Here is a 22,627-nt window from a genome sequence, read left to right as displayed (position 1 = left end):
AATAAAATAAAATAAAAAAAAATAAAAAAAAAAGAAAACCTGGTTTTCTAACCTTAGCACTATCCTAATCCTACATTCTAGGGGAGTTCGGGTGGCCTGGTGCTCTTTGGGGGCAAGAATGATGAAGCTTCGCGTCACATACCTGGGCATGGTGCTAGGAAGGGTTGTTCTTTGGAGAAGGACATGATGCTGGGAAGGGTGGAGGTGCAGTGAAGGAAAGGGAGACCCCCAATCTTATGGACTGACACGGTGACTGCTGCAATGGGCTCTTGTGCATCAGGAAGGGTGAGGAGAGATGGCACTATATAGAACAGGGTTCAGATCTTTTGTTCATAGGGTTGCTATGAGTCGTACTCGACTCCACAGCACTTAACAACAAGAAATGGTAAGAAGTTGAGTTGCCAACCCAAAGGCACATAATTGGAATTTACCAGCTTCTTGGTGGGGGAAAAAGATGAGCAGCCTCCTCCTGGGCGATTTACAAGCTCCCAACACCTTCTGGAGGGTCGGCTACGAGTCAGTTTTGGCTTGACGTCCCGTAACACTAACAGCATCCTGGGTGCTAGAAAGTATGCTGCCTCCTTTTCAACAAAAACATTTTGCCACCATCACAGAAAGTCAGCCTGAGTACTCTGGGTCTTAAGTTCCCTCCAATACCCCTTCATATCACTTATCACAGGGGGTCGCTGCTGTGAATCCTGGTGAGCTCGTGCACTGCCTGTTTTGACCACGAGTCTGTGCCCCTTTTGTTGACCTGTTCTCATGACAAAGGGAAAACAAATAGCCCTAGTGCCTACAATCAACATTTGTTAGAGATCTCATTTTATTTATAATTTTACCTTTTTAAGATCATTTTTATTGGTGAATATATACATAGGCAATGATATACTCTTTATACACATACAATTCCATAACATTTCAGTTTCCAAGTGTACAATGATTCTCACTATATTTTTTCCAAATTATTCTATTGGCCACCGTTATCTTCAACTTACTGCCCTCCAAGTTTCTCAACTAACTTGTCCAGTTGCCCTTGTCAAGTTTATCTCACATAGATTATTCCTCAAAAGAACAATGCTCAAAGCAGATGTATTTTATGAATCAAGATAAATTATTTTGAGATCCAAAGACTTCAGAGGAGAATTCTGGTTAAAGGTAATTTCAAGGCAATGGTTTCAAGGATTCAACCAGCAAGAGAGCTCCAGAAATTCAGGATTCCACTGAGAACTTTAAATTCTGGGTTAGAATTTTAATTTAACAAATATAGTGTAATTGCAAATTTCAGTTTCACTAGGATGCCTTTAAGATACTTGCAAGTTGGAGTTTCTAGGGAGCCCGCAAGTCAAGAAACCAAACTATTCCATATGAGAAAAGAATAAAACAACAGCCTGAGAAAGGCCGAGGACGAGCAGCTCATGGGAGTTTGGAGGAAAATAATAAATGCTCTCTGTCATTGCTGTCTGACTCAGTTGAGTCTCTTCTGGCTCATGGTCAGTCTTCCCCTGCCCTCGCCACACTGCAGAGTGGGGCAGCTCCACATGGTCTATTACCTTTACCGGAGAGAACTTTCAGGTCTTCTCTTCTACAGTTCCGCTGGATGGTTATGTACTACCAGGCTTCTGTCTACCAGTTGAATCAGAAAATACGTCTGATACCTAGGTAGGTTTTCAATTCTAAAGGGCATATGTGAAAGACAGGCATTTTTCACAGCTAATAAACCATTTACAAATTATCAGAGTAAAGAAAACCAACCAAACAGAATAAGCTTCCTAGAGCGGCACTGAGTTGTCTCTGGAGCGGAATACTTGAGTTCTGTAACAATCCTCTGTCACCGAGTGGATCCCGATTCACAGTGACACTCTACGACACAGCAGAACTGTTCCACAGAACCCTACAGATCTGATGAAATAAATCCTCAGAGGAGCAAACTATGTCATCCTTCTTCGGTGAAGCAGCTGGTAGACTTGAACCATGGGCTTTTCAGTTATTAGTCAAACGTTTAATCTACTTTGCCACTCCAGCTCCACGCAGCCTTGGCAAGCTCTCAGAGGCAGTTCTACTTGATCTCACAGAACTGCTCTAAGCTGAAATTACTCAACAGCAAAAAGGGGCACAATCACTTTCCATGGATAGCAGCATTATACAGGAAGTCGTACTAGAATCTCTGCATGGTCCTTTCTAGCCCTGAGAAAATGAGCCATGGAATTATGAGGAAAAGGAATATTTTCCATACAATGGACCATATGCACTCAAGTTAATATCATTATATTTCACTGATTGCCACTTGCAATTACTCTGACTGCTTTTCTGATTCCAGTTGTAAAACTGATCCTCTCAAGAAAAGTAATGGAAGTCAGATGGCAAGCGCGGCTCTCCGGGACGCAGGCATGCATATGGAACACCGCAGGCAGCAGCTCGAAAGCCTTCGGAGCAAAAGCTGAAAGGCAAGATTGATTGTGACACGGTTCTTCTATTGCAGCTACTCAGGAAGCCATCGGGGTTCTGGCAGCCCTTTGGTGATAAAGATCCTAGTCCTCCAAGACAGCAAATTAACTGCAGATTTAAAGGATAGTTTAAAGAAAATCCTTCAGTTACAGCCACTAGAAAGCCTGCACTTCTGTACAGCCACAGGACCTAGAGTTCAGAGTCAAGAATGATCCATCTTACAACCTGGGAGAAGCCCACTTGTTAATGAAACATGTTAATACGGCAGATGATGGCATGACATGACTGATACAAAAGGGTTCTCACCAAGGTCTCAGATCAAGGTCTCTGTCAATGATCCGAAGTCTGTCAAGTAGGTACTGTGACATATCCCTCTTTTTTTTTTTTCTTCCATACTAGCTTTACAACTTTTTTTCCACATTATTTTTATTAGTTTCCTTACAAAGTTTATATACATCGTGTTTCACACTTTTGTTCATTCACATTGTGTTTCATACACTCATTCTCACACATTGTTTTATAATCACCATTGGCCCTTGCCCATTACCCAGGTTTTTCCCCAGATCTTTCCTATTTGCTTTTCCCCTCTTTCCACCCACCAACTAGTGCCTTCACCCCTGCCCAGCCCTGTGCCTTCACCCCTGCCCAACCCTGTGCCTTCACTCCTGCCCAGCCCTGTGCCTTCACCCCTACCCAACCCTGTGCCTTCACCCCTACCCAGCCCTCTTAACATGGGTAACACGTGTCTGACTGATGAAAGTGAGGACAAGGAGAGGGATGTGAGCTTGACACTGGGAGGAAGGTAATCAGTTCCACCCAATACTCCTATGTAAATTCCATTCAGTCAGTACACTATGTAGCTGTTGTTGACTGTGATGTATAGGAGAGATATTATGGGCTGGACTCTAGACCACCACAATAGACTGAACTGCACGAATGCTTTGGTTTCCAGGGGAGTTATGTTTATATTGTAATCTAGTAAGTGTGCAACGACAGTGTTGTGAACCAGTCTGAAGTTTTCCCCAAGTTTGAAACCACTTGCCTTTGGGATTGCAGTGCGGCTTCTTGCCACTAGGCCACCAGAGCTCCCTGGTACGAATGGTAAAGTGGTCAACCACGAGCGGGAAGACTGGCAGTCTGAAGCCACACCGAGGTGGGCATCTTGGCAGACAGGCCTGGTGACCTGCTTCATAAGGTCGCAGCTCTCCAGCGTCAGTGGGGTAGTTCTATCTGCACACGTGGCACCATATGAGGAGTTACCGACAACTGTGGTGTGCGTGGTGTGCGGGAGCTGTGCCTCTAACCCAAAGGCTGGGGTTCTCTGGAGGTTCAAATCCGCCAGCAGCTCCTTGGGAGAAAGATGGGCAATCTCCTCTCATGCAATTTACAGCCTCCTAAACCCAATGCAGGGTCAGCTGTGAGTTGGCTGTGATGTGACAATGATGAGATTTCTGAGAAGCCCAGAGAAGCCTGGGTGCTGTGGTGCCTTCCCTGCCACTAACTAGGGAGGGGAGGGCCTCAAAGAGTCCAGGCACTCCACAGGACAAAGGGGCGGAGCCACGGCCTCTGGGACCAGATGCAGGATTGGGGGAGGGGGTGGTCAGGATCCACAACAGCACATAGTTTGGCCTTTGTTGTTGTTAAGTCCCATCGAGTCATAGACGACTCATAGGGACCCTAGGAACAAAAGTCTTTGGATCAACAATATTCATTAGGCCACTGCGCAGGCCCTGAAAATAACTGAAGCGCTTCTTGCATTTCCACTTTTGTCGGTAAGGAAGCAGCAGGTCTGATGAAAGCCTCCATCTGACACTCCCTTCATGCAGCCTGGTGAAAGGCATTCAGGTGTGGGTTCTCTCACAAGCTCTTTGTAAATGTGGAGATGTGAGAGACAGTATGCTTTCAGAAACTCTAAGGTCTCCTGTGTCCTAGTCCTGTTCATGCAACCCACTCAACAAGCTGGCTTACAATCATGAATGGCGGAAAAACGCCTTTTAAAAAAATATACCAACACTCGCTAGGATGCCAGCGTTAAACAGCCATCTCCTTCCAGTACATGAGACTCAGGTTTTCAACGTGACTCAGTCCTGGAAAGTTTGTCAGACCAACCCATGGAAGAGAAGACCCACGAACTGGCTTTCACAGGTCCTGGTGCCTTAAACGGCTCCTGAGATGCTGCTTTTGGGAGGCTGGGTCTACAAAATGCACTCACTCTTTCTGGGATGACCTTCTCCATGAGATGCACATTTGTTTATTTAAGTCTCAATTCCCTGCCTTAACCAGAACATGATTTGCATCTGCTAATGCATCACTAATCAGAATGTGCTCCTAATCCAGAAGAAGTGAGCGGGAATTAATTGAATCCCTCCAGGGTTATGATGGACAGAAAGCTAACTTAAAACTCAGTCCAGAAAGAGGGGAGAATTCCTAGGAATTAGCTCGTTGCTTTCACTTCTTGGTGTCAAGGAGACCTTTCCCAAATGCGATCACAATAACGGTTCTTTTTTTTTTAAACTTTTGGGGTGGAGGGAGACGAGTTAGTGAAATGGCAGAAGCTTCCAAAGATGTTTTCTTTCAGCTTATTCAAAGCAAAACCTTTAGACTAACCAGCCTTGCTGGAGCGCTGTCACTGGCCTCAGTTGGTCTTGATGCCTTGTTCTGAAAGGCCAGCCAGGTGGCTCAAGAATAATTCTTAACCAAGAGTCCAAGGTTTTGCTATATTAATACCAACTTCTGACATTTTCCTACAATGTTAGTCCCATGTTCTCTCCAGATAAGCCGTTCTTGTGATGCAGCCTCAAGTCGGAACCAACTCTAGTGGGTTTTCTGAGCCTATAAACTGCTGTAAGCACCTGGTGGACTTGATAAAGGTATACAGAAATCTCCTACCACTATGGTGGTGCTGTCTATTTCTCTCTTCAATTCTGTTAACTGCTGTTTTACATATATTGCAGGTCTATCATTTGGTGCATAAATGCTGACCAAGGTTATGTCTTCTTGATCTAGTGTGCCTTTAATCAGCATGTAATGCCCTTCTTTATCTTCGATGGTGTTTTTCATCCTGAAATCTATTTTATCAGATTAGTATTGCCACTCCTGCTTTTTTTGAGGCTGTCATTGGTTTGGTCTATTTTTTCCTAGTCTTTGATTCTGAGTCTGTCTTTCTCTTCCTTTTTTAGATGTGTCTCTTGTAGGCAACATATTGATGGGCTTTGTTTTTTTGTCCATTCTGCTACTCTTTTTCTCTTAATTGGTGCATTTAGTCCATTCACATTAAGTGTGATTATTGTCAGGCCAAGTTCTACTTTTGTCATTTTGCTGTATTTCTTTTTCTGTTGTTTCTGGTTACTACGGTCCTTTCACTTTCCTTTGGCAACCTGGTGGACTTGAACTGCCTGCCTTTGGTTTGGCAATTAAGCTCCCTAAAATTAATACTCATGTGAAACAGTACAACAATATAAATTGTTTACGACTCTAATTGTATAAATGAGAAAACGGAGGCCAACTCCTTTGAATTCATATCATGTCAACATGCCTTCTTCCTGGGTTCTAGTGCATCCCGCCATCTATGTTCTAGTTCATTCCACACAGACTATGTCTTCGGGTGGCCCTTAAATGTACTGCTTACATGATTTATACTAGATCAGCCTCTGCGTTTAAGGCGAACAAGTTAGGACAGAATTAAGCAAGTGCTGGGCTCTGACGTCATTTACTGGTAATTGCCAGTAACAGGTTTTGGTGGAAAAATAAGCCTGGGCATGAAGTTGGGCTCACATTTTCTCCCATTGTCTGCAAAACTCTGGAAACTAGAGCATCAATTCAAGATGTGGTAACAATACCTCTATCTTCAGCTAAATATGAAATTAACAGAACCAGCTTGATGTCATTGCCTCTGCACGCACCTGAATATTAACAGAGGCGAAGGGAATGCTTGGAAACATGAGGCCACTTATTTTGAAAGAGCAGCCTCATTAATGACTGAAGAATGAAGTGCTATAGAAAATACACTGCAATGCCAAAGAACATCTGAGTAGCCACAGTCCTCTCCGAATAAGTTTCCTTTCTGTTAATTACCAGAGAACTAATTGGGTTATATGACTCTTTACTTCAAAATATTACCTAATCTGCTTTTGATGAGTTTTCTGGTCAGCTGATTTGAAAAGATTTTTCAGGTTGGAAGGGTAAAATAATAATAGATTTTTGCCTTGCATTACTTGAAAAAGCTGAGCCCCCAAAATGTATTTTTTTATCAATGTGAGATTGTTGTTAGGTGCTATCGTGTGGCCTGCAACTCATCGTGACCCTATGTACAACAGCCCTAAACCTTGCTCTATCCCTTGCCAATCTTATTGTCTCTGATACACCTATCCGCATTACCCCAATGACTGAATCAATCCATCTCATCAAGGGCCTTCCTCTTCTGTACTGACCCTTCACCCTCCCAAGCATAACGTCCCTCTCGAAGGACTGATCCAGCCTTGCAACATGTTCAAAGTATGTCAGACAAAACTTCAGAATCCTTGCCTCCAAGGAGCAGCCTAGCTTCACCCTCTCCAGGATGAACTTGTTTGTTCTCCTAGCAGTCCATGGTATACTTGATACTCTTCTCCAGCACCACAGCTCAAAGGCATCAACACTCCTTCTATCATTCCTAGTCACTGTCCAGCTCTCTGATGCGTTTGTTGCAAGTAATTGCAAAGACCATGGCCTGTATCAGGTGCACCTTAGTCTCCAGACTGACATTGCTGCTCTTTCAGTACTTTGGAGAGGTCTCTGACAGCAGACTTTCCTACTGTAATTTGTCTTTTAATTTCCTGCCTGCTAGTACTAAGAGTGTTGACTGTAGAGCCAAGCAAACTGAAGCTGTCGATAATCTCAATCTCTTCACCATCTATAATGATGCTGCCAATTGACCCAGTGACGAGAATCTTTGTTTTCTTGATGTTGAGCTTCAATCCATATTGAAGGCTGCAGTCCTTGACCTTCTACACCATTATAAAAGAGAATGTAGGTATGTTTGCATCATCATGCATTATGTGTCCCATTGTCATGTACTACCAAGTCTGAATCAACACAGAGCTGACCTCTGAGTGGGTTTTTAGAGGCTGTAAATCCCACAGGAGGAGACTGTCCCATCTTTCTCCCCTGAGCTGGTGGATTCACACTGTGTGCCTTACCAGGAGGTCCTCTGTGCTCCCTATTTTGCGTCATAAGGAAGGTCATATATTTACTTTAATGTATTTATTTTAAAATCTTAGGACAACACCAAGCACTTGTTAAGAACTTAAAGAGATGGATCAGGAAACCAGGACTCATGTCCTAGAATGACAAGTGCTGCTGCTGGTGTAAAGGGGCAGAGCTGCTACCTGGGCCATCTGTCTCTCTCTCTCTCTGTCTGTCTCTCAAGCCCACCCTTTGGTCCCTCTCCCCTTCCCTAAAGGAGAGGGCTAAAGGCAGAACTGCTAAGAGAAAATGGGAAGGGAAAGGAAAAAAACCAGATGATCAAAGTAATAGTATTTCTAACATGAACCAAAAAGGGGGTTATATCAGAAAGAAGCTCCCTCCTCAGGAATGCAGGGAAGCCAAACCCTGAGTAACCCCACAGGCCCCAGGCGGGACTAGCCTGTGACCCCTCTCAGTGACCCTGGGCTAACAAAAGCAGTGCCCACCTGAGAGTTCTCTCTTTTACTGCTGGAAACGGGATAAACGGTTTGCCTCCACCCCTGACTTTCAGGGGCGTTCCTCTCTGTCCTTTCCTCTGTAACTCTTTGCAAGGTCCACCTTTCATACCAGCGATGTTCTAACCCTTAATAAACCCTTTTCCACTTGGTTTTGCTAAATTACTACTGTGCACATCTGTTCACCTACTTACAATCATCTCAGCTTACCTCCTCCTCGTGGGAAATATCAGCAAGTGATGAAGATCATAGGAACTCTGGTTTAGCATCTTTCACTACTACTACTATTACTACCATCATCACCACCACCACCACCAGGGCTGCCACCACCTCACCACCACCATCACCACCACCCACCACCATCACCTCCACCACCACCACAGCCACAGCCTCCATCGCCATGGCCACCTCCGGCGCCTCAGCCACCACTGCCACCCACCACCATCACCACCACCACCATCACCTGCCACCAGATGTCTGCTCTTCAACTTGTCCAAACTTCTGATTCCTTATCTGTTGAAAAGGTCTGTTGGGCTAATTGTTCCCTCACTTCCTTTCAAGTTCAAATATAATATGGCTCTCTCTCCTATTCTTACTCTTAGATTTAGGAACTCCTGGAAAGTTCTTTTTAAGATAAATAGAGCCTTTGTGTCCCTTAGGTCAGGCAGGAACAAGTTCTGATGGGATTCCTGTCCCCTCTACCTCGGCGAGAATGAAAAAAAGGGGTCAAGTGGATCTCCCCCTCATGGCTCCTGGGACAAACTGCTCCTATACCTCTGAGCTGGGTATGGACACGGAGCCAAATAATTTGTTCTCCAACTCAATGTGACATCAAAATACAGGTGCTTTATTTTACTTATGTTTTACAAATTCCTAGTGAAGTAAGACTGGGCTAAAAAGAAAGTATTTTCATTCCTGATTGTAAAGTCAAAGCATTTAAGGCCCAATTGAAAAATGAAATGAACACAAGCTTTTAGTCAGTCAACCATCTCCCTCCTTCGCTCTCAACACAAATAAGCAAAACACCAAACAAACCTTCACCCACTGCTGCCGGAGCCCTAGAACAGCCTGTGTACAACTCACAGAGCACAGGGAAAGTATACTTTTTGGTTGATAAAAGCAAAACCAGGAAATAGAATAATAAGATCTAATACCATGTTTAATGCAAACACAGCAGAAGTTATACTGTTTTTGCGAACGCATTACACCCTTGCACACTGACTTCCTATGTGTGTATGCTATGCACATGAAACATATGTGAGGGTGTATATTTATGCAAACTAAAAACTTGAACTCTTTGGTATCAAGTTTGAACTCACTTATAGCTGAGCTTCCAGGAGGTTTTCCCAGGCTGCAAATCTCATAGGAGGAGAGAGGCCATCTTTCTCTCCAAGGGCTGCTGTCCAGGGGTGAACTTGAACCACCAGAGAGCGACTGTCTCTGAATCAGCAGTGCAACTCACTTCCTACCAAGCCACCAGAGCTCCCTGGGGGAGGCTCATAAATATGTGGGTACACTGTTGTTGTTTAGAGTCAGAACCGACTCAGAGCTGACCCTCCAGTGGGTTTTCAGAGGCAGTTAATCACACAGGAGGACACTGCCCATCCTTCTCCCGTGGAGTAACTGGTGGCCTCAAACTGCGTGCCTTGGGAATTGCAGCGCAGCTTCTTGCCATTAGGCCACCGGAGCTCATGTGGCCACATTAAGTGAAAAAAAAAAAAAACCATGGCACTACTTTAGTAGGAGTAAATGCATTTCATCATTTCATTCCAAAGTCACCAGCCTTCTTTCCCTTTCAATTGCATATGAGAAACTTTCAATGGTTACATCTTAATTTGAAGAGAAAGGATTTTCTCTGCAACATTCCAGAGAAAACCACATTTCTAGAAAAGGCATAGTGTATTGTTCACCATTTTATTTCCAGATGAAACTACAGTTTGGAAAACTGTATGTCACGTGGCTGCAAGAGGCAAGACAATTTTTGTGGCTAAGTGCACATACCTCACTGGCTGCATCTCAGCCCATGAACACCCCAGGGTGATGGTGGCTTGGACCACATTCAGGGGAGGCAAGACCAGCCTTTGATATCTCACTGCTTCGTGGCAGTCTCTCCTTGGGTGTTCTTACCTGTCCACCGCTGAGCATTCCATCCAGATCGGGCAAATGAAAATGTGATGGGGATTATACTGTAGTTGTTAACTTTTTAAAAATTATGTTATTTGTAATTTTAATGAAAATGTACAGATGTTTTGGATTTCCATTCACTTATTGTTGCACTTTTCTCCCTGTCCACCCCTCTCCTCCAGTTTGCTCTTCCCTTCGAAAAGTAAAAGAGAAATTCTTTCATTGTTATACAATATCTCCCCCCCCAAGTCCACTACACTGGGCAGCCTTCGTTCTGGACTCCCGTCATGACAATAATACCTAATCACATATCCCTTTTAAACTGTTCTCTCCCTCATCTATTTCAATGCAGTATATGTAATTTACCCCCTCTTTCTCAGCCTCCCCCCAACCCCGATGTCAGTCCCGTTTTACAACAGTGGCACTATGATTGTATTGTTTTAAAGTGCATTCTCTCACAGACCTCAGATGTTGGAGAAACATCAGCCCTGTCAGAGGAACTCAGTGTTGGACAGGAAGGAGGCCACCTCCTAACTAAAGCAGAGATTAAGATTCTGCAACGTACATCTTTCTACCACATGGTCCTCGTCAAATTAGCTTACACTGCTACCAGTATTCAAGGACTTCATTCAGCAACAGGACAGAAAGAAATGCAGTGTGGAGGCTGCATCCTGGAGCTGTCTACAAGACTCCCCGGGAGCCTCAACCTCATCATTGAAAGGATGAGTATCATCACGCTGTCCTTATCCAATATTCTATGAGCCTAAGAATTAGTCACATGATGAAGATAATAAACAGAAACTAAATAAGCCCAATCATTCTTAATACTCTTCTTATTAAACATAATTCTAAATCAGAAAGTCCTTTCCTTAACAAAAGCGATTATGTCATAATTTCTCAACACTACATCCTGCATGTCTATTCTAACAGCAGAGCTACAGGAGATGAAGAAGGTTTAGCCACAGCCTTAGCATAATGACACGTAGAGTCATTAGTGTAATCTGCATAGCAGAACAATAAAAATGGGGGGGGGGAATTCCCAGTAACTGAACAAAAGACAATGGAGATAAAAATAAACTCGCTTGCAGTGCTTTCTGATTTACTCTTCGATTAGCTCCCCAGGAACCACAGTAAAAAAAAAAAAATTAAAAAAATAAAAAATAATGGCACGAGCAAGCATCCTTCAGAAGGGCTTGCTTTCTCTCTTTTCTGGGAAAGAAATAGCAGCAGGCAGAGTCTGAGGCAGGAGAGCAGGGGAAGAACTGGTCTTAGGTGACTTCCCACGACAAACTCAGCTCCTTGTGGGAGAAGCACATGGACGGAGGCCCATGGCTGCTGTCATTCGGGAGACTCCCCAGGCCCAGGGCTGTTGTCATGTCAGCACCAGCCTACAAGCGGGAGAGCCGTCCTGTGCCAGCGGGTTTTCAGGGCTTTGAACTTTCAGAAGAAGATCACAGGTTTATCTTCTCATGTGCCTCTGAGCAGGTTCAAACTGTCCACCTTTCGGGTGGTAATCAAATGCTGGACTATTTGTGCCTCTCAGGACTTCCTGAGGTTATCACTGCGGTTGTTAGATGTGCTCAAGTTGGAAACAAGCCACAGCTGATGCTCAGCAGGTTTTCAGAGGCTGTAAGTCGCACAGAGCCTGTAAGTTACACAGGAGGAGACTGGTCATCTTTCTTTCAAGGAGCACTGGGTGGATCTCAACGACTACTTCTGGGTCGCCAGTCCAAGTCCTCACCCCTGGGCATCAGAGCTCCCCTAGGTAGCCGTAATCAGCTGGTTAAGTTTTACTTAGGCTGCAAGGAACTGATGACTTCGTTTCTAGCTTCCAAAGGCCAAGTCTCATCTGGATTTCTATTTGAGAGAAATTACACTATAGACCTTCATCTCTGCACTGCTCTTCACAAAGAGGGATGCTTTTAAATATTAAAGAAATGACAACTTCAACATCAAAGGCTTAACTGTGTCAATCTGGAAACCATCAATTGGCAAAATGAAACTTTAAAACGCTGAAAAACTGTGCTCTCAGCCTAAACCAATGAACGACACAGAGATGCTCTGAATAATGTGAGAAAAAGAACTTTGCCAAAATTTGCACACTCAACCAATCACTGCTGTCGGGTCAGAACTGACTCAGCAGGTCCTCCAGCAGAATAGTCAAGAGGCTGTAAATCACATGGGAAGAGTTTACTCATTTTTTGCTCAACAAGCAGCTGCTTGTGGATTTCAACCACCAGAGGGGAGATCTTCCAGATAGCAGCTCAGCTCCCTACAGCCTAGGCTGAGAGCCCTCTCATAACTACAAAAAGGGCCGTATCCATGTATCCAAGAAATTACAGCGGCACAGTGGATGATAACCAAAGGCTCCAAACATGTTTTACGACTACCAAAAGGTACACAATGTAAAGAACCTGGGCGTCTCCAGAGGTTCAAATCCAACAGCTCTGGTTCCCATGGGAGAAGATGGGTAATAGCCTCCTGCTAAGATTTACAGGATCAGAAACCCAAAGCAAAGATCATTATGAGCTCTGACTCAACAGCACATGGCAGCAACACATAAGAATACTAGCTACACTTGAATTGATTTCCCTTTATTTTGTTTTTAACTAATTAAAATAAAAGCAGGTTGTGGCCTGAAAACAACAACAACAACAACAACAAAAAATAAGCCTCTTGGGGGAGGGAAGAAATGTGCAACAATCAATGAATAAAAATATACTACTAATAAAAAAATATATATCATATATTGTGTTGTTGTTAGGCACTGCCGAATCGTAGACAACTCATAGTGACCCTATAAACAGAAGACCTGAGCACTGTTCATAGAGTTTCCGGAGGCAAGCCATCTCGGAAGTGGATGCCACTCCTGCTTCCAGGTTTGTTTTAATCGGGAAGCTCCATCCAACAGTGTCCACCAGGGGTAACCATTATCGCATTTGGCACATCATTGTCAGTGTTTAGCATCACAGTAACCACAGAGTTACCTCTGTTCAGCAATGCACAGACCAGTGCTATACCACCTAGAAGTATTTGTTTCACAAAAAAACCCCAATTTGAACCAGTCCTGAGAGCTGCAGATAAATATCTCTTCCCAGCAAGAGTAAGTCAGCGGCTGTGCTACAGGTGCTGACAGCTGTCAGGAGTGGGCCTGGTAGACTTCCCTCTGAAAGCACAGTGGAGGAGAGGCTAGGGAAAGGCGGAAACAGGGAGTGTAGGTGGCTTACTGGTACGGCATTGCACCGTGAACCCCAAGATATGTGGTTCAAGCACACCAGCTGCTACCTGGGAGAGAAATGGACAATCTCCTCTAGTCTGATATACAACCTCTGAAAGCCTGCTGGCAGGTCAGCTATGAGTTGGTTTCTCCTCGGTTCCACCTCGATGGCACATAACACAACAACAACAACAACAACAACAACAACAACAACAACAACAGAGTACGTGTGTGGTGGATCAGCTGCACAGGGAACATCAGCAGCTCCCTGCCTTTTTTTTTTAAATATTTGATTTATATTAGAGGCACCTATTCCCTGCGAGCTGCTGTCACATCTTAAAGGTGCTAAACTATACATCTCACAAATAATCAGGTGGTTGTAACATCATCTAAACTATTTACTCTTGGATTCTCCCCCCCTTGAATTCCTTCTATTATGCAAATCCAAAAGCAGATGATATATTTTGAATTTTCATGTAAAAAAGCACATTCTTCTCCTTGCTGAAATTTGTAATGCTATTATCAGCGCTGGCCTTCATTTATCAAACACCAGTTATTTTCTTTCACTCAGCGAGCACTACAAATACAAGCAGTAATCTCACGTAGGAATGACTCATTTTTGTAGAGGCTGTGGATGTGGATGTGGGCACAGGACAGTTCACGTAAGGAGAAGAGGCCGATCTATAGTCTACTCATAACACGTGGGCATCATTACGGTTATTATGAATCTCAAAAGATGCTAATAAAAACATCACGATTCTCTAAAGCTTAGTAGTATTTTCTTTGTGTCACACACTGTTTGAGAAACTTACAGCATTATTCACTTTTTCTTCCTAATAATCCTATGAGGTAGGATTCTAGTACGTTTTCATACAGGAAAATGATACAGTCCTATGCAATGTGTGTGTCATTCACAGTTCAAGGATGTCAAACAATACGGTGGAATTTTGGAGAAAAAGACAAGAATGGGTTAGCCTGTGTGTAGAAAGACTTTGTGGATGTGATGAAGTGAAAGGCCTGGTTAAAGGAGGTAAACTGGATTCCAATGAATTGCATTGTTATACATTTCAGAAGTTTAGGACAATTACTTCTGTTTCTGAGCTTAAATTTTATCATTTATCATATATCATATATATCAAATATATATGTGTAGCTATCACATATATATATTTTATCTCTCTCTCTCTCATATATATCATGTATTTTGTATTGAAATAGATGAGGGAGAGAACTGCTTAAAAGGGATATATGAATGGGTATTTTGTCATTACAGAAGTCCAAAGTGAAGGCTGAATATTGGAGTGGACTTCGGGGGAGGGACTGTGTAACGATGAAAGAGTTTTTCTTTCTTTTCAAGGAGAAGAGTGAATTGGGGATTGGCGGGGGGGGGGTGCAGGAGAAAAGTGCAACAATGAATGACTGGAAACCCTAAGTCTCTGGAAACTTTCATTAATATTAAATTATCATCTCTAATACAAAGCTCTTCTTCTTTCTTCCTAGTCTGTCTTAATCTGTATGTTCAGATTTAGAGAAGTATCACACTGGCCAGCGTTTTACAGAAAGGTGAAAGATATATCCCTTATTGTGGAGTTAACCATTCGTATCAGTGTTGTCCCTGCCCTTGGCACACGTGTCTTTACTCACTTATTTCCCTGCTCCCCCATCCGCCAGGATACCCATCCACTTCTACCCACTCCTTTCAGTATCCATCTCCCGTTGTCCCCCCCTTGATCTGATATCTTATATCTGAAGCTTCCTTGGCTTCTGTGATTCCAAATACGTTGGCTTCTGACTAGGAAGAAGGATTGGCCATCCACTTCTGAAATAGCAAGCCTCCAAAAACCCTATGTATACTTTGGACATGTCGTAAGGAGGGAGAGGTCCTCGGAGAGGGACATCATGCTTGGGAGGGTAGAGGGACAGTGGAGTAGGGGAAGGCCCTCTATGAGGTGGATTGATTCAGTGACTAGAGTAATCGGGATGGGAGTGTCAGAGACAGTGCGAATGGCACAGGACAGAGCAGAGTTTAGGGCTATTGTACATAGGGTCGCTATGAGTCGCAAGCGACTCGACGGCACATAGCAAAAACAACAACACAAAACTCAAACATGTGGCCATTGTGTTGGAACTGATTGATGGCTGACCCCCCTCTCAGTTTTCAGAGGCTGTAAATTACAAAAGAGGCGAACACCTATTTTCCTCCTCAGAGCAGCTGGTAGATTTGAACTATAAGCAGAAGAACCCCCCACCCACTAGACCACAAGAGTTCCCTAGAGTTTCATATGCCTCGCGAAGTATTTAATTATTGTGTTATTGTACTACTGTGTCCAACAGATAATAAGACTGCTGTAATGTACTGTCAATTCTGCACTGAGTCACAGCTGACCCTACAGCAGGGTTTTTGAGGCAGGAGATCAGACTCGAGATGGCCCACCTACCTTCCGTGGCACAGCTAGTGGATTTGAAGCATGTGCCTTTGCGGTGACAGTATAGTTCTTCACCAGTAGGCCAGGAGAGCTCTCAAGATAACAAGATTACTGATGAGAAAATATATAAAACTAACTCCTAGATGTTAACAGTGAAGTTAGAGGTTAAAAGGCTGCCAAACACATGACAGTCAAAGAAGTCCAGTTACTCAGCAAGTTACAAGGATTTGATGTGATAGATGAACTTCAACTAATGTTACAGAGCAAAATGTGCATGCATGAATGAAAACCAATTTAACAAAAAAAAAGAGGAAAAAAGATCCACAGCTCGTTAGTAACTTAGGTGATGCAACCTGGAACCACATTTGCCTGCTCTCTGGTCTGAAAATGACCTCATTTCTCCGACCTTGACAAAGGCACACCTCCTGAAAGCATCTGTATTTTGCAAGATGCTGGATATTATTCCACACTCTGTCTATGTATATGTGACTACTGTCTTTCTCTTTACTCATCATTTGAAGATATTTCTTTTTGGTTTTTAAAATGAATCGCATTACATCTCCATGCATTTGTTTTCTCTTAACAACTGCTTATGAGAACCCAATGGTAATTGAATTGATCAAAAACTCATTTGTTTACCCATAAATTCAACCATTGAAAACAAGTTAAAAAAACAAAACAAAGACTCCTGAATCTATTTTACATTCTTTTTCAGCAAAACTAAAATGACTATGACTTAGAAGCAATGTCTACATTTCAGACCATCAGTTGGCACGTCCCTGTCCACACACAAGTATTTTTATGTTTTTATCTTTTCCCCTGTTCTGAGCTAGTAAGGTAAACTGTTTTGCTCTATTAAGCAGGGATAAAGACACCGTGCGTCTCTGTGGAGGCTTCCAGCTTTCTCGCTAGTGTTCTGTCATATCGCTCTGCACAGCAATGTGAAGGGAATGGTTTACCAGCATCAAAAACAGAACAAAAAAAACCCAAACAAAAAACAAAAATACCAAAAAACCAAAACAAAAACCAGAACAATGTGAAGGGAATGGTTTACCAGCATCAAAACCAGAACAACAAAAAAAAAAAAGCAACAAAAAAACAAAACAAAACAAAACAACAAACCAAAAAATAAAACAAAACAAAACAAAAAAACAATACCAGAACAATGTGAAGGGAATGGTTCACCAGCATCAAAACCAGAACAACAACAAAAAAACAAAAACAAAAACAAAAAAACCAACCAAACAAAAAAAATAAACAAAACAAAACAAACCAACAGAACAATGTGAAGGGAATGGTTTACCAGCATCAAAACCAGAACAACAACAACAAAACAAAAACAAAAAACCAAACAAACAAAAAAATAAACAAAACAAAACAAACCAACAGGACAATGTGAAGGGAATGGTTTACCAGCATCAAAACCAGAACAAAAAAACCAAAAAAACAAAACAAAACAAAAAACAAAACAAAACAAATAAAACAACAACAACAACAACAAAAACCAGAACAAAGACAAAACCACCAAGAGTACGTTAGGGATACAGGTGGAACCCCCACAACAAGCACGTTCTTTTGCACAAACTGTGCCCGATGTCACTTAGTGTTTTACGAGAGAAGGAAACAGACGCAGCCCTGTGTTACTCGTGCTCCCTTTGCAGGACACACTTCAGTTAGCGACTCTGTGGTGTCAGCTGCCAGCATGTTCTCTTCTCTGCTTAAGACACAGGATGCTCGCCTTTCCCTTCAGCAGCTGCTGGTGAGGGCTTTACTCTGGGATAAAATGCTCTTCATGCCTGTAATCTAGATTAGAGCTCTTCATATAGCCCATAAACGTCAATTAAATGCCTCTAACCTTTTGCATAACACTTAAAATGGAAAGACTCTTGCTTTCTAGGTCAGCTTTAGCTTTGGAGTGTATTTGCAGCCACAGAGCTATAAAAAGGTGGGTTTTCATTTGCTTCGAGTGCTTGGGCTTTTCATAACTGTAAAAATAGCGTAGGAAAGAAAGGTACGTAGTTTTCCAACCATCATAATAAAGGTGCGGGAGGCAGAGCCTTTGTCCTTTGACACACTTTACTGTGAAGATGGTGGAAAATAACAGGTTAAGGGAAATAATGGCAGAGTGGGCAAAATTCAGCAGTAGTAATACTGGGCGGTCTAGTTCTGAGTGGCAACAACACCACAGGGTAGAAAGGAAGACGGATAAGTTCTCTCATGACAAAGAGACTCTCAATTATGTTCATTCACTTGTTCTATGATTTGCATTGGAAAGCATTTTCTAAGGGCAGCGATCATCATGTTACTGTAGCTAAAAAAGATTGAGGAATTGCTGATGGTTGAATACGAGCTCCCAACTGGTTGGGAAGGAATGAATGTAAAGTGCTCTCATGAATCTTGAAGGAAGTCAAGCACTGATCTAAAGGAGCTCTGGTGGCCTGTGCTTCTATACTAGGCGAGCGATTAACAGAAAGACAGCAGTCTGTACCTACCAGGAGCTTCACAGGAGGGAAGAGGACGTGGTTCCACTAAGATTAAAGCTTTGGAAACCTCCAGGGGCAGCCTTCCTCTGTTCTACAGGCTCACCGTGAGTTGGAATCAATGAGCTGAGAGAATTTTGGTCTGTTCAAGCTTGTACAAAGGAGCCCTGGGGGTGGACTGGCATTAAGGTACAATGGAAAGATGAAGGGTCCAAACTGACCAGCGGCCTCACTATGTCAGAAAAGACAGTTCCAACCTGTGTCAGAGTGTCACTATGACTCAAAATTGGTTCAATGGTTCATAACAACAACAACAACAACAACAACGAAGTGTATTTAGACGGTAACCTTCATCCTAGAGGCACAACCATTCCCCTCTGGAAAACATTCCTCAGTGTAACTTTGAGAAACAGGTTACCACCTCTATCCACACTCGAAATAAACTATCGGAAGTGATTTTCATATGCTTTATTTATACAAATCACCCCATTGTCAATTCCTGATCTTTAGCTATTAGCTATTAGCCATCCAGATTTGTCAAAAACAAACAGAACTCCCCCTTTTCTTAAAGAAAATAATAACCAGTTAGTTTACGGGTACCTTCTAATAATCCCGCTTGTTTGTATACCTTGCTAATCATCACAGGGCAACGCATGGCCTCAATTTACTTTGCCTGTATAAACACCAAGCACACAATGACATCTTCCATGTAGGGCAGGGAGGAATGCTCTTGCATGTCTGTGCATGGTGAGTGTGCATGTATGTAGGCATGGTGTGTGCACGTGATGAGTGTGAGTACGCACGCCTGTGGAGAGGAAGTGTGTATGCGCATGGGGGGGTGTATAAGTCTGCACATAATGACTGTGTGTGTGCGCGCGTAGTAAGTGTTGTGCACACAGGGGAATGGAGTGCACGGTAAGTGTGTGCGCGCAGGCATGGTGATTTTGCAGGTGAAAACGTGTGTCTGTCGATGGTGAGTTTATGTGTCTGTGTATGAGAAATCTATGTATATGCACAAGCTGAGCAAATGTGTGTTTGGGAAGTATGTGAGTATGTGTACATGATGAATGTAAAAGGGTGAAAGAGTAAGAGCAGGCTGTATCTGAAATTCTGAGACACTACTTTCATAGACAATTCATAACTGAACCAGAACTGTATTTTCACACCCTTAACCGCATGGCAGTGAAGGCGTAAGGTTGTTTCCTTACCTTCAATGGCGGACAGGAGGACCCGGGAATGATCATAGGCGATCACGTTTGCATATCTATTCTTTGGTTTGTTTACTTCCAGGTTCGAATGCTCCCAAGTGAACTGCTGGCCAGGGTCAATCGACTTCAAAGAAAAAAAAAAAGCACACACACAATCAATACTAAGTACCACGAGTTACAGGCGTTTACCCCTGTAACAAACATGATTGAGAAAGACATTTCTGAGGCGATCCCGGCTGTGAGGCTGAACATTCGTAGAAGCAGCAAAACATGAAATGATTCATCATAGTAAGAACCAGTCAAAGTCCCCGGCACTGGTTCAAGTGGGACAGCCTAAATCAATACAGATGGGCTGCTGCTACTCAAGGGCAGACTTTCATTTTTTAAATTTGTTTTTCTTTTTTCCAGGCCTCTCTCTTCTACTGTGGTTTATAAGTGATTTTAGGGACATATTCTTCCTAGGTCTGTGAATGTTTTTACTCGCAAGTCCTCTGCTCAAGTTTTTGCTAATTAGAGCTAATGAGTCAGCTAGTCTTTGAAGCCGACTGACTAGTCCTGCACTGGCTTCATAGACACTCGTTCTACCTTCTCTCTTCAAGTCCAAGTTCAAATACTTATGGCAACCTAAGGCTTCAACTGTTTCTGGAGAACATATCATGACCCGTATCCCAGAGCAATTTGTCCCAATCAGTTATTTATAAACAGGAAAGAGTACTGTTGTTGGTAGGCGGCAAGCTGGTCCCAGCTAACAGCAGCTCTAATGCGGAACAGGGTGAAAAGGTAGACTCCCGTGTCACGTTCACCTTCCCCACTGTGCGTGAGCCCACTGCTATAGCCCCTGTGTGAGCTCATCTTCCGGAGGTGGTGACTTTTAGTCCCACTGTCTACTTTACCAAGCATGCTGTCCCTCTCCAGGGACCGCATCTTAAAGCAATAATCAATTCAGGGCATACAGACTCTAACTTGTTTTCTATTTATCAGTACATGCTTTATAATTATTTTATTGTTATTATTATGTGTCATCCTTATTTATGATACTGTGTGCCTTTAAGTAAAATTCAACTCGCAGACACCTGCATGACAGCTCCAAGTGGCTTCCTGGCTGGAATCTTCACTAGAATAGATAAGCGGGTATTTCTTCTTATACTATCCTGGCTTCTAATCATGTTTATGTTGTTGAGGACCCTACAGTCAGAACCAACCCAGAGCTGACCCTCTAGTGGGTTTTCAGAGGCAGTTTATCTCATGAGAGGAGACTGCCTATCCTTCTCCCACAAAGCAGCTGGTGGCCTCGAACCATGTGCCTTTAGGATTACAGCACAGCTTCTTGCTAGTAGGCTACCAGAGCTCCCTATGATGTTTATAGATTTTGTTTATTTCCATAATTTATCTTTTATGACTTTTAATGCCTTCATTTCCTACTCAGTTCAACTGAAATCTGCTAACTACATAAAATACATCTTAAACTGATACAAAATAATATATACATTCATTTTTATAGTTAAATACCATCATAGCTTGAGGACTAAACTGAAGGGACTTTTAAAATTTCCTGCAACAGTAAAGAAATCACAACTCACTATTTGTTCATCATAGGATACTGACACCTCCTTCAGAGTTGTAATTTCATGGTGTATGCAAACACAAATTAAGTAATTACATAAACATTATTTTAACATATCAAAATGAGCTTTCCAGAAATAAGTAATGACAAATTAGTTTTATCTACAGGTAAAATGAAAAGAAAATAGAAGGGCATTTTATAATGTTAATAGAATTTATAGCTGTTATTTTTTATGGACTGTTTATCCATGCTTTTAAGAATCCTTGTAAAATTTGAACGTAAAACCGTATATAACAACTACTGCAATCTTAGAAATGTGAACCCTTTACCTGTTACAAGTGAAGGAGTTCAACACAGAAGGAAAATTCACCAGTGTAAAGCATCACATTTATTAACACCCTGTAAATATACTCACTAGTAGATACTCCTGCCTTTGATTTAATATGTATTTTAAAACCCCTTTTCTTTCTCAATCCATGTTCATCTTTAGCTAAAATAGTCAAGCATTGAGTCATTGTTGTTATATGCCACAGAGTAACTGTTACTATCGCGACCCTAAGTATTACAGCTCTGAAACCTGTTCTATCCTGAGCCAGTCTCACTGACGCCAACACACTTAATCCCACTGACCCAACTATCATGTCAACCCATCTCATCTGGAGTCTTCCTCTCTTGTGCTGTCCCTCCACTCTTCTAAGCATGATGTCCTTCTCCAAGGACTGGTCCCTCCTGGCTACCTACATCCTCAAAGTATGTAAGACGAAGCTTTAAAATCCTAGCCTCCAAGAAGAAACTTGGTTTCACTCTCTCTAAGACAGACCTCCTTGTTCTCTTGGCAGTTCATGGTATGTTCAATATTCTTCTCTAGCACCACAACTCACAGGCATCGATTCTTGTATGTATGTATGTATGTATGTATGTGTGTGTGTGTGTGTGTGTGTGTGTGTGTGTATATATATATATGTTTGGCTACATTGGTTTTATGCTGGATAATGGCTGCTTGTAGAGGGTCATGTATGGAATATTCGGGGTTCTTTTGGCTTTATTTAATGGGTGTCAGGGGATTGGATTTGCCAGATGAATTGGGGGTCTGTGGCTCATAGTCCACCAGTATTCGGGTATGTCCGAATTAAAAAAAAAAAAGTGGTAAGGCCCTTGGGCCTGTGGCTCTCAGTTCAAATGTTAACTGATTTCTGGATGAACATTCTTTTAAGTTGTACATCAGTGCTCTTTCTATTTGCTCTACCAAAGTAACTTAGAGTTACTGTGATGATGAACAACTGTGCCACAGGTGTGTCAAACACCATGACTGTCTACCCATCTTGGGCAGTGTTTGGTGGAGCTCCCAGGTGGACTGAAGTTTGGAAGCAGGAGTAGCATCCACTTCTTAAACCACATGCCTCTGAAAACCTTATGAACTTGGAGAAACAACAATGAAAGATATAGAAAGGCTTCAAGGCCTTTTGTGTCTCTCTCTCTCTCTCT

At 42.6% G+C, this 22,627-nt stretch overlaps 1 protein-coding gene across 5 annotated transcripts in view; it reads right to left on the bottom strand.

The window, feature by feature from the left end:
- PTPRD (protein tyrosine phosphatase, receptor type, D) overlaps positions 1-22,627 on the bottom strand; it is a 367,796-nt gene that overhangs the window by 87,160 nt on the left and 258,009 nt on the right. For all 5 annotated transcript variants that reach the window (XM_006881300.1, XM_006881302.1, XM_006881303.1 and 2 more), the window contains one exon: positions 19,579-19,702. In XM_006881300.1, coding sequence (XP_006881362.1) covers positions 19,579-19,702 — 124 coding nt within the window. The remainder of the gene's footprint in view (positions 1-19,578; positions 19,703-22,627) is intronic.

The sequence above is a fragment of the Elephantulus edwardii genome, unplaced genomic scaffold (genome assembly GCF_000299155.1).
Source record: "Elephantulus edwardii isolate Elephantulus edwardi_28Jun2011 unplaced genomic scaffold, EleEdw1.0 scaffold00014, whole genome shotgun sequence".
In the NCBI taxonomy this organism is placed as follows: domain Eukaryota; kingdom Metazoa; phylum Chordata; class Mammalia; order Macroscelidea; family Macroscelididae; genus Elephantulus; species Elephantulus edwardii.
The sequence above is the reverse complement of the archived record's forward strand: the minus strand, read 5'-3'. Positions and strand labels throughout refer to the sequence as shown.